This window comes from Acanthisitta chloris, unplaced genomic scaffold (genome assembly GCF_000695815.1).
Source record: "Acanthisitta chloris isolate BGI_N310 unplaced genomic scaffold, ASM69581v1 scaffold18378, whole genome shotgun sequence".
In the NCBI taxonomy this organism is placed as follows: domain Eukaryota; kingdom Metazoa; phylum Chordata; class Aves; order Passeriformes; family Acanthisittidae; genus Acanthisitta; species Acanthisitta chloris.
This window is the reverse complement of record NW_008685572.1, coordinates 73,972-86,875: the sequence shown is the minus strand read 5'-3', so window position 1 is coordinate 86,875 and position 12,904 is coordinate 73,972. Positions and strand designations below refer to the sequence as shown.

The 12,904-nt window shown below is 38.0% G+C and overlaps 1 protein-coding gene across 1 annotated transcript in view; it reads left to right on the top strand.

The window, feature by feature from the left end:
* USP34 (ubiquitin specific peptidase 34) overlaps positions 1 to 12,904 on the top strand; it is a gene marked incomplete at its 5' end in the record, with an annotated part of 93,713 nt that overhangs the window by 18,005 nt on the left and 62,804 nt on the right. The window contains 2 exon segments of the mRNA XM_009079820.1: positions 2,660 to 2,852; positions 6,070 to 6,131. Coding sequence (XP_009078068.1) covers positions 2,660 to 2,852; positions 6,070 to 6,131 — 255 coding nt within the window.

Sequence of the window (12,904 nt, the reverse complement as noted above, 5' to 3'; positions counted from 1 at the left end):
AAAGATGTGTCTTAATCTTTAGTTAACACTGGCAATTACTTCGTTGTTAATAATATTATACTGGTAAAGACGAAAAATGGAGCCAGTTTACCGATATAGGTGGGTTTAGGCCACTGCATCTTTCCACAGTAAAAAAGAAGGCTTGGTCTACTTTGCAAGTTTCTGTGGTTTTAATCCTGGTAGTAAAGATAGGATCATGTTTGATTTATGACCAGTGTAGTAGTGCCAATAAATAAATTTTCTGGTGTAGCTGCAGTTATACTTTTAAAGAGAAGTTTGCTCTCTTCTGCTGGGGTTTTTTTTTTTTTTTTTTTACTGTGCCAGGTTAGAACAACCCAGTTGTGTTCAAACCCTGGGCTGTATGGCAGCAAGTTAAAAGTGCTTTGTCCTTTGTGCCTTTCTTTAGGGCCATAGCAAAACAGCTGATACTGTTGAAGTACTTCTGTAGCTATTAAAATGCACCTACATGGTAGTTTCAGTTATTTATTAATAAGTGGCAGGTTTTTTTAAAAACACACTCTTGCTTATCATATAATATATAGAAAATCCGACAGAAGTCTCATACAGATTTAAAACATGGATGTAGTGTGACTTTTTATAAATGAAAGGAGGTTTATACTGATTATGCCCATTAAAATAAGTGTTCTGTGTATAAACTAGATTAATATAGTTGCTTTACCAAAGTCTGTAGTGTGAGGAAGATTTCAGGTCCAAATCCCAGAAATCTGGTGAAGCCACCAAAGCACCCTTGGTACTGTCTACATAGGTGTGTCCATTCCCACCAGCCTGGTGCTTGCAAGCACACTTTATCTACCCCTTGTAAAATGAGAAAATTTATAGGATGTATTTCAACATCTTGGAGATCTTTAGAAATCCTTCACCAAACAATTGAGTCTGGCTTGATATGCATTATGGACATGGAAGAGCTCTGGGAACCAGAGCTGATGGGAGTTTGCATGTAAAAAAAGGGAGATAAAAATTGATCTAGTATTGCTGATACTCATAGAATTGTTAGGTTTGGAAAATGCTTGTAAGATCATTAAGTCCAACCGTTAACCCAGCACTGCCATATCCACCAGTAAATGCCGTTGCAAAGTGCCACATCTGCCTGTTTTTTGAACACTTAAAGGGATGGTGGCTCTCAAATCCCACAGCTCTGAGAAATCCTTCTGTCTGCTTTTTTGTGACCAGGTGTGGGAACTTAATTATGACCTCTGTTCTTCTAGGTCTGTCATTCAGTGCCTCTCTCTCAAAATAATGCCTCAGTATTTAACTTCTTCTGCCACAGCTGCAGTTTGGATGGAGGTGTACAATGTCCCTTTTTGCTAGGGCAGTACATAAATGGATGTGTCTAGCACCCAAAAATTCTGATCACTACTTGCGAATGACAAATCTGCATATTATGTTTTGTAATACAGGCCAATGCATGTTGGGATCAGAGTGTAACTCCTCTCACCTGTCTGTAGGTTAAAGATAGGTCACTGGGTCTGGTTTGCTGCTGAACTTTTTAAAATGAGCATTCCCTTTTCTTTCCTACACTGCTCCTGTTTAGAATAGGAATACAGAAGCAGCATTTTCTGCCAGGATCTGATTTCCAGAGTTCCACATGGGAAGACAAATTTCACAATTAATAACAGTGAAGGGTCTGACTGCTTTGGCCTGGAATGGTCCTTGTTTTGTCCCCCAGTTACTTATCCGTGATTCCTGATTTCCAGTCTCTGTGATTGTTTGCACTGAAGTATCTTTTCTATGTTTGACAGTGTTAAGTATCATTTAAGTGTGTTTATTTGAAGGCCTCTACACAAGAGCTGTGAAAAAGAGACTCAATCTAAATAAGAATCAGGGCCTGCAGTTTTGCTTTTTAAATAAAATTTACTGATGTTTATATGATGTAAATGCGAAGGAATGGTGCATAAATCTAGTTAAGTGTAGCTTAATATCTCTTGTGTTTTTGAAAAGATTCATGCATCTATTTGGCCAGTCTCCAAGGACAGATCCAGGCTTAGGCTGTCAAACAAATGGATTTTTAACATGTTTCTGAGTAGTTAAATCTAGTTTGGATGTAGTTGAAACTTCAAAACAGTGAAGTACAGCAGAAAAATAATTATTCTGACCTTGTATGCATGTAACTTTTAACTGTGCTATCTTTAATGGCATCAAAATAAGCTTAGGAAAGCTCGGTTCTAAACATGTTTCTGTGAGGAATTCAACTTAGAAGAAATGCTCAGCTGTGTCAGTGTTCTTTATAGGCATTTCAGTAGAGATTTTCAATGCCTTGGTCTTGTATTTGCTTAGGTAAGACTAATGTTACACTAAGTTCTGTAAGTTGTTATAAATTATTATTTCTTATGCCTCCCATTTGTCTTGTGACTCATTGCATGATTAGATGACCTCTCATCTGAGATGACTGCAGTAGGACCAACTTGTCTGTTTAAAGTTCTTCTGCAGTTGATTTACTTTTAAAACTATTATGCGTAGTTCAGTTTTTCCTTGCTGGTTTTGTTTTTCATTGTTGCCAACTTTGAATGGTGGTGTTTTAAGGCTTAGTACTCTTGGAGCTATTGGAAATATGTATTTGCTATAATCATGATGGTGTTCCAGGAATGTTCTAGTTTGAATTACACCCTTTTTTTTGTCTCCCATTTGTAATTTCTTCTAGGTATTTATGTAAACTGTCAGACCAGGAGTTGCGGCAGAGTGCAGCCCGGAACATGGCAGATTTAATGTGGAGCACAGTCAAAGAACCATTGGATACAGCCTTGTGTTTTGATAAAGAAAGTCTTGATCTTGCCTTTAAATACTTTATGTCTCCAACTCTCACAATGAGATTGGCTGGGCTGAGTCAAATAACAGTAAGAACTTCTTAAAAATATACGTAATATTTAGAATAAGTGTTTTTGTTGTGTTTTCAGAGTTACAGAGTTGGTTTTGTGGTGTGTTAATATGTGAAAAGAGCAGAATTCTCTGACACGAGTCTTAGGAAATTACAGTCCTGATTGTGAATGTAAGGTTTACTGAGAGCTGAGTCCAAGTGATGGCTGTTCTGCAGCATATGGAACTGTATCACATTTCCTGAACAGTTCACATGCTACACAATACCCTTATAACCATGTTTTGTGACAGCTGTGTTGAACTGAAGTCCCTTGACATGGCTATATTTGTTGCTTAGAAAGGCTTTCAATCTGTTTTCATTTTTACCTTAGCAGTGTCTTGACTCTCCTGCAATTAGCTGCTGCTTTGTGTTGTACATACCTCATTATGTAAGTATGAGGTAATTATATGTAGGAGCAAACAGAAAAATAAACCCCAAAATTTTAGTTCTGATGGAAGTGATACCAAGCAAGATATGTTATGCATCCTTTGTCTGTCATTGCTTCCTACATGTGTTTTGTAATCAGACAGATGTACAAGAGGTCACAGTGAATTTTTTTATTCTTCTGAGCCTTTTCAGTTTTGTGTTTTCTACATACATCTGGCCTTCTCTGTTCTAACTGATTACATGGTGTCACTGAGGGACTCTCTTCCTCACTGACTGTCAGTAAATACAAGTTTACTTAAACTTGATTTTGCTTCTCACTAGACTTCAAAAAGCAGTACTTACAATTGTTTTAATAAACGGCAATTTAAATAACTTGTAAGTACTTCCACTCAGATTATTGCTGGGTTTTAACCAAAGTAAATATTTAATTTACGTAGGTAACCTACTAAGTTTAAAGAAGTCTGAACCTCATCACTCAGTATGGTTGATTTTAAAATAAATTTCTAATGTTTGCATAGTTCCAATTACATTAGATTTTTATTCCTCTAAGTACTTTTCTTTGGTTTTATACAATTCTCCTTGTTCAACTACTAATGTATGTCTTTGTGTATCCTTGCCAAAAGAAAGTCTGAAAATAAGAATGCATCAGTTAGTTTATTTTTCCAGGCATGTAGTTCTTTTAAGAGAGTGTGAAATTGTGTGATTTTAAGTATTTATATGTTTTGACCTATTATGATTGATAAATATTGCTGTAAGAGTCAGAGTTTGTAATAAGACATGTATTACCAGAAGCAAGATTTTACAGTATTTTTAGATTAAAGCAAATAGTTTTCAGTTTGCAAAAATGGACTATTGTATGCTAATAAGTTATGGAGGGTTTTTTTATGTGAATGTTTGCCAAAACTGCTCTGGAACACTGAGACAATTTTTTCTTCTTCAAATCATAGGAAGGAAAAATTATATATTTCTTGTTACCTTGTTTCTCTTTCATTTCATCTCCCAGTCATCTGTTGAGGTGGTTCAGCTGCAGAATATCCTCTTTGCTCTCTACTATTCCCTCACAAATAGGACTTTCTCTTTTCCCATCCTTCCAGTTACACATGTACCAAAGTATGTGAGAAGGAACACTTGGAACTGCTCTGCCCCGTCCTCAGTTGTTCAGCCCCATTTTATTTGGTTCTATGCATTGGTGTCAATACAAATGCAATTCAGTGCAAAGCTTGAACAGGGCATATTTATTCTTCCTGCATTGGTTTCCTGTGTGGGAAGTTTTAATTCCTGGCTCTGGAGGCAAGGGTAGGGAGAAGCCATTTTGTGCTCAGCTTTTTTGCTTTATACCTTTGTCATACTCATAACTGGCACGTTTGTGTTGCATTTATTGAGTGTCTGGGCACAAGGTGTCTTTAGATTCTTACAGTGTTTCATAGATGGTAGAATATTGTATAAGTGTCTTATTAGCTCTTGCATTTCCTGGAAACAGAACGTCAAGTGAAAAACCTGTTCGGAGGTGAGGGAGAAGGTGGTGCCGCGCTGGCCCATGTGTGCTTTGTTTTGCACTGTTGTGTCAGAATTCTGTGTCAGAATTCTAAGACTTCAGATGAAGTTATTGTACAAATTGTTCTCAAAATCCAATATGAAAAAGATACCTTTGTCAAAATTCCTTTGGATAAGTATTTTGTATGGGAATTGGATCGGTGCGTGACCATGGATTTAAAATGGGTGATAGTGACAGTGTCACTGTGATACCTTCTGAAACATTTTTGTTTGGGGCTCAAGTCTTCAGAAAAGCCGCTGAACTTCCACTTCTTTATCTGACCTAGTTCTAATTGGTCATTCCAATTTCTTCACGAAGTTCTTTCCACATGTTTTTCCACTCCTAAAATACATTTCATGTGAAGGTATCGATTAACTGATTTATTAATAATTGTGTAATCAGGCTCTCGTGGCTCACTAATTTCAGTGCATTTTTTCAATTTTGTTTCTTCAAAAACCTTTTTCCTCCTGAAAATTGAGATTAGACACAAAGAAATCTTTGTGTAAAGACTTCAGATTAGCAATCACCCACGTTGTAGAGTGTATACACCAGACTTGTTTCAAGCCTGACAAAGTTATGCAACAGTTTGAATTTCAAAAATTCACATTACTGAGACTTTTAATTAATTTTTTTTTTTTAAAAACAAGAAGCCAAATAAGTTTTATTGCATGGTTTTAAGTACTTAAAAAGATACTGTGTACATGTAAAGAACTGGATACAGAGCCATCTCAGTGTGTGCAAAGCTGATGCTGAAGAAAAGAGTGGAAAAGAGGTGCAAAATATTTAACAGCTTTTTTTCCCCTCTGGAATGTCTTGACTTTATTAGTTCAGATACCTTTGGTGTGAAAATATGTGACTTTCATTCTCCAGTTTTGTAGACTTTCAGCACTGATAGTGTGACAAAAGGAATATTTGCTGTTGTAGCAGATGTTGCAACAATTGTGAGACTCATGCTACAACATCAGTTTCCAGAGCATTTGATTTCTCATGAAAAGCTGCATAAAGTGACTGCTGCATACTTTGTTTGATTTCTGGAGTGGGTAGAGTTTTGTAACATCATTTAAGTGCTCAAGTGAAAGAAAGATTGACAAAAAAGGAGAATTATCCCTGTTACCTGCAAGAATTCACATTTTTGTCAAAGCAACTTATTTAAAAACATACAAAGTACTATAAAAATTTGTGTCATATCACTAATACTTTTTTAAATATTAAGAAAAGTACCTTGGCAAATATTTAGATAAAATTTTAATGTTTTTCTTCCTTTTTCTAACTATAGAACCAACTTCATACCTTCAATGATGTGTGTAATAATGAGTCATTAGTTTCAGACACAGAAACGTAAGTAGGAACATTATTCTGAATACTTGAAGCGTGCTCTGTGATTGCAGTTCTGTTGTTGTTACGGATTACACACAGTGGGGAGGAGTGATAATCTGAGGCATCTATTAGAAAATTATTAGGGGGTTAATAAATGGGTTTTTATGGTTAACTTTAAAATACTTGTGGCTTTTTTTTTTTTGCTGGTAAGGTAGCCTTTAGAAAAATGTAGACACTGAAATAATAAATATCTATAACAGGCCATTCTCTCCATTGTGATACATAAATGAGAACCAGATAATTCATTTGCAAGTAGTCTTTTTGCCATCTTCTCATTTTTCTGGGTTATTTTAGAAAGGTTTGCCTGGCCATCACTGGCTCCCAGTCCTGTTAGTAGTTTTCCATTGAGTTGTGAGGCAATGCTGTTATTTTTTTCTTCAAAGTCCTTATTTGTGTAATGCAGGTGTGTTGAACAATTTTCAAGGGAACTCCCATAAACCTTTGAGAAGAGTCACCATTGGGATTTTATTCCAGTGAGGAAGTGTACTGATTTTTGTAGCAGCTCTAAACTTAATGTTAGAACTGTCTAGAATTTAGACAAAAGTATGTATTTAGGTAGTTGAAATAGCTGTTTTTGTGAAATAACAGGCAAAATATGTATATTCTAGGATTTTACTTGTGATATATTTCTTATATTTCTCTTGGGGGGTGATGCACTCTTTATGTTTGTCTGGGGGTTATATCCATGGGCATATCTGTCTCACCTTGGACACTGTTTTCCTCATTAATAAGAAGCCTGTTACAGAAGCAGTGTGCTTGCCTTTTTGGCTGGGGAGTTTTGTTAGATGTGGGTTTATTTTAGCACTCACTGAAATCTGACTGCAGTCAAGACCACAGATTTGTGGCAATAAGTTGATATTTAAAAGATAACCAGAATTTAGGGCAGCTTTGCTTCCATAAAGATAGGGAAATACCTTGGTAATACAAAATAAACAGTAAGTACTACAGGAGCATGACAAATTGGGGATGTGAGGTGGCTTGGTTGGCTGTTCTGTTCTCAATGTTGCACTGCTAGTTGATGATTTGTTGTTACACTGGGACTGACAAACCTCAGGTTTATGCAGTTCTCCTTCCCTCATGTTGAAAATCTAAAACTGAGGTGTTCATTGGTTAGTTTATCTGCTGAAACATATTGTGAATAAACTAGTTTTAACTAGTAGTGACATTTAACATTTTAGTGACATTAACAGTTATTCCACCAGTTAAACCTAACAAAAAGCTGTTTGATTTTCTGTGTCAAATGTAAAGAAGTTATCACCTTGGAGAAAGAGAAGGGTACTTCAGTCTCCCTGCAGAAGAGCAGATCTACGGTGCAAGAACATCAGAGTTTAAGCTGAAGGAAATTGTCAAATTCTCCTTTGGGATATTACTTTCTTGGCAAGGGCATCTGTAAACAGCCTGTCATTTGAAAGGAATGCAGCAGGAACAGAAAACCTTCTTTTCTACTTTTGTATTATGTGATTTTTTTAAAAAATACATCTGAATTCCAGTCATTCTAGGGGTTTACCTGAAAAGTTGGTTACAAATCAGTGTCAAGTGTTGCTGCTCATCTTCAATTATCTTTTGGAATCACTGATGTCTTCGAGCCAAATAATCAGAAAAGGCTGGTGCAGAAGGATGGAGAAAATCTCACTTGTACAGTTTGTTCAGCACAAAGCTTCCCTCTCATTACAGACTCTGCTCATGAGAAATTTTTGGATGAAAAGGCACTTAGGGAGTTGGCAGTGATTGAATGAGCAGCAAAAGGAAAGCTTTTCATCCCTGTTTTTTTTTTCCTCCGCGGAGAAAGGAAGTCTAAAGATTTATTTTGTACCTTTGTAGCCTCTGCAGATTTATCCAAGGAAGATGTTTTGCAGTGTGTCTGGTCATCCCCATTATATATTTTGACTTTTCCAGATGCGTTTGGAACTGTCAACCTTTGGGATTTCTCCTTCTGTATCTTGCTAAGGTGGGTTTTGGGAGGTGTCTTTTTTCCAAAAAGAGCTTTCAGTTAGTCCTAGCTCTTCCCTATTGTTTGGAATTACCATCAGGATTTTTTAGCAGATATATTGCAGCAGCCCCTTCCCACCTTTATCTGCATCATTGCAAATTTTTCCATGGTAAGACAAGCTGAAGCATCTTCTGTGTAAATACTGGATTTCCCAAATTGCACTTGAAAGCAGCAGAAAGCAAAGCAGAGGAATCTGTTTTCTAGCTGTAGGTATTTGTTTGTCTTCTTAGATTTAGTTTCCTTTGCTGTCTTCTCTAGGGCTGAGGGTCTGTGGCGACCGAGTGCATGTACTGTCCAGATGTGTGCAATGTCTCAGCGACTCAACTTCATAGCATCCCTCAGAGATGTCCTTTTCATTTAGCTATTCCTGGCTCTTAAGATAGAATCAAATTCTTTGCAATCTGAGGTACTGAAGAGCATGAAATCTACTGAAGCTAAAAATAATGAGACTGAACAGAAGAGTCTTCTGGTCTTTGAATAGGAATCACTATTCCTGAAACTATTTTGCTGATGTTAATTAGTGAAGAATGTCCAGAAAGATTAATTTTTTTATGCTATTTGGACCACAAGAGGAAGAAGTGTTGTTATTTCCTTGAGAGATTTTGTTTTGCTCTTCACTTGGTGGCAGCCATATATTTGGGTTTCAGGTTGATGGTGAGAGGACCTCCCATCTCATTTTAAAAATGTGATTGCTGTCACTTAAAAAACTTCCTATAGGTAGAATCATTTCAGGTGTCCAAAATGCCTTTCACCCATGAGCAGAAACATCTGGACTGAAGAAAAGGTTTCTTCTCCTTTTTTTCCTCTCATTTTCCTTTTTTACTGACATACTCAACTGCTTTTTCCCCCTCACTGCAGTTTCTTACCTGATGTTAACTCTTTCCAAATTTGTCTCAGCTCACCAGCTGAGTTTCTGGCAGCATCACTGATACACCACTTCCCCTCTATCTGTTGCCTGTTTTAGGGATCTTTTCCCGTTTTCCCTGAACAAAAGTGAATTTTTTCACTCGGCTCTCTACTTCTATCTAGTGGCCCATACAGTAGTTTAACAAATACTCCAGCTGATGTCAGAGTGGAGGTTTTGGAGCCTACAGAGCATCAAATAGGAATATGTGTGCTCAGAAACAAAAATGTGTTCTTGCATGTGCGTTTTGCTCCTAAACAGTTGAGCTCAGTGCTTCACATCTGTTGTTGTGTTGTAGATACTATTTCAGTGATTTTGTCAGGAATGTTAGTGTTCTTTCTTTGCAAGCTGCTAGTTATGTTGTTACATTTTTTCTTTTAAGGCGTTACGTTCTGTTTTTCAGTGACATTGGGGACTCACTGTTGTACTTCATCCAGCTCTGAGCTGGTGTGTTTTCATAGCTGTGTGGGCAATTGTGTTGGGAATTGACTGGTTGAATAAATAAGGTTTTCTTTTGTGGGGATTACTCTGTTGTGGGATTTGCTCCTGGATCTGGGTCATCATGTGGCTACCAAGTATTGCACCACAGCCTTAGATTAACATGTGTCTAGGACTTTAACCCAGCTCTCTTATAGGGGCATTCTTTGGCCTACCAGGAAAAGGTATAAACTGTAGTTTCCTTAGGCATAGTTTTATTTATAATAATGAACAAAATTCAAGATCTGGTACTTGCCTTTCATAAATGCAGTTCCCAAACATCAGGTTATATCACAAATTGCCCAGTGTCCACTCTTTTCCTTCATGGAATGACTGAGGAAACTAATGTCAAAGTGCTTGAATTGAATTTCTTGGAAGTAAAACAGTTATTTTTGATGGACATGAACTATCAGTGACTTTAAATAAAAGAATCTAACAGGAAATTGAAGTCTAGAGATTACCCTGCCGGAAATGTTGGATAGATGTCCAGTGTGAGAGAGATTCAGAGACAAGTAAACTAGAGTAGCTGCTACCATTACCTTTTCTCTTCCCTCCCAACACAGACCCACAGAGAGTATGAAGTTCTTTAAATTACTACCTCTTGCTCTCCAGTTATTAAATCCATGAAAAGTAGCTAATATGTTACTCCCAACGCAATCCTTCTTACTACAGAGGTCTGTATGACTTAGATATCTAATTTGTAAACATGTAATATCTAATTAGAGATCTAATTTGTACAACCATCCCTTGTACTTTCATGTGAGAGGGAAAAGCACATCTATACTTCGGTCATAACGCTTGCTTTTCTCTCTCATGAGAGAAGTAGGAAAGAGGTTTCCTTCAATATGAAAGAGGAAAATTTTTCAGGAAAACCTTTCCTAAAATGGAAGTGCTCAGGAAAGAAGCCAGACATCCTTCATTTACACTGAAATTGGCTTTTTTTGGTGAATCTGCTGTCATAAATATATTCCTTAGTGAACAAAATTCTTTGTACTAGTAATAACTCGATCATTTTCCAATGATATGTAGTGATTGGTGTGGCCTCAGCCAAACTTTCTTGGACTAACAATTCTCTCTGGGAAACACAAAGGCTTCATTCTGCCTTTCACAAGGATCCTCTTGTTTTTGGGCATCCTCAACAAATCCATATCAAATGAATGTTTACCTTCAGAAGTCTGAGATGTCATTTTATCACAGTTGAGCTTACCAATAGGATAGAGAGTCTGTTACCACTGAGAATGCATCTATTAAAGAAGGCGTTCCTTCAAAAGAATAATTCATTATATTCCAGAAGAAAAATGCTGTAGATTAGAGACCAGAGAACTGCCATAGTAATTTAATAAAATTTCAAGGAACACACACTTGGAAGAGAGTTTTTGTTCTTTCCTTTGGAGCAGCATATGAGTGGATACAATGCCTAGTGGACATTCTGCCACAAGTAAAAGTATTTGGATAGAAAGATACCATGGGGAGTGTGTCTTTTCATACCAACATCACCTAGTGAGTCCAGCAGTGTTTATCTGGGATTTCTTCTGAAAGCTACGGGTTTAAAAATTCAGATCCAAGAAGAAAATAAGTGATCCTGGCACGAAACTACCTCCAGCGTCTTCTGACTTAGGTGTTGAGGATTTTGCCTCTTGCAGAGAACCACATGAAATGATTTTTTTTCACATTTCATAACCAGAAGTGCAGTCATTCAGATCTCCTGCATCTAGTGGGTGTGTATCCACTCTGTCTGCCTTTTTATTCATGCAAAACACAAACTGTGAGGCTTCCTGCTTATATTTTGGTCATGTAGCAAGAGCACTTCTGCTCTCAGCAAGGGGAATATAAGGCTATGAGAAGGAGGAGCTGGGGGTGAATAGGCTGTAAGTTCAAGGAACTCTTTTGCAGGCTGCATTCAGCTTTCAGTGTATGAGTTGGGCACTTGTGACTTAAGATGAATCGGTAATACTAAGTCTACTGTCTGACACAATGAACATGAACAGAGCTATAGCCTCTTGAGCTGCATGTGCAATGCCACTGTGGTCACTGGTGCTTGTCTGCAAAATCACAGCTCTTAAGTGAAAAGTCCTTTCTTCAGATTTTGTTAGACAGAAATCCAAGCCCTGAATGAGGCTGTAATGTGCATGCGGTAAAGTTTGGTTTGGGGTGTGTTGTAGTTTAACCCCAGGCAGCAGCCAAGAACTGCGCAGCTGCTCACACACTCCCCCACCAACGGGATGGGGGAGAGAATCAGAAGGGTAAAAGCTAGAAAAGCTCATGGGTTGAGATAAAGACAGGTTAATAGAGAAAGCAAAAGCTGCACACACAAGCGAAGCAAGACAAGAAATCAATTCACTGCTTCCCACAGACAGGAGGTGTTCAGCCATCTCCAGGAGAGCAGGGCCCATCACGCATAACGGTTCCTTGGGAAGACAAACGCCATCGCTCCAGGTGTCCCCCCTTCCTCCCACCTTATATACTGAGCACAGTGTCGTATGGCATGGAATATCCCTTTGGTCACTTTGGGTCTCCTGTCCCAACCGTGTCTCCTCCCAATCTCCCATGCATCTCCAACTTCCTTGCCAGCCTGGCAGTACGGAACGCAGTAAAGGCCTTGGCTCTGTGTAAGCTCTGCTCAGCAACAACAAAAGCATTTCTGCATTATCAATTCCATGTTCAGCACAAATCCAAAACATAGCCCCATACTAGTCACTGTCAAGGAAGTTAGCTCCACTTCAGCCCAGACCAGCACAGGGTGTTGGGGGTAGTTGGGTTTTGGGTTGGTTTTGAAATGAGGCTGTAGGAAGTGAAGTAGACCTTGAATTCCTGGAGCAGATCTAGATTATTTTTTTCAATCCCTTTTTGAGCAGATCCCTGTCAAACTGGCTTTACAGTGCGAGAACTAATTTGTTGCTAAGCTGTTAAGTGATGCTGTTGGCAAATTGTCGTACATTGCAAACCAGTCAGTACTTAAATGTTAGGGGACGTTTCCTTTTTGAACAATGCAAGTATATTTGGTTCCCCATGTCTTGGAATTAGAATAGGACAGTATAGAATTGGTGTAGAGTAATAGGAACTTTGCTCCTTGAGTTCATCCATCAGGATCAGACAATTCAAACCAATTGGCAGCATGCCTTTGAGTAGTGAATCCTGTTTGGAAATCCTAGGAAGGCAATCTCTTTTTACCTAAAGAGTTTCGTTTTCTTCTTTATGGATGATAAAGATTGGCAATTCTGGATTTTAATAGTGACCATAAATGTGACAGGGATAGCAGTGATAAAAATAACTTGTCCTGAAGTCGTCTAAGACACCCCCTCCCTCTCTCCCATCCTCGCCTCCTTGGGAAACAGAGTGCTTTTATTCCAGAGCCATTTCAAC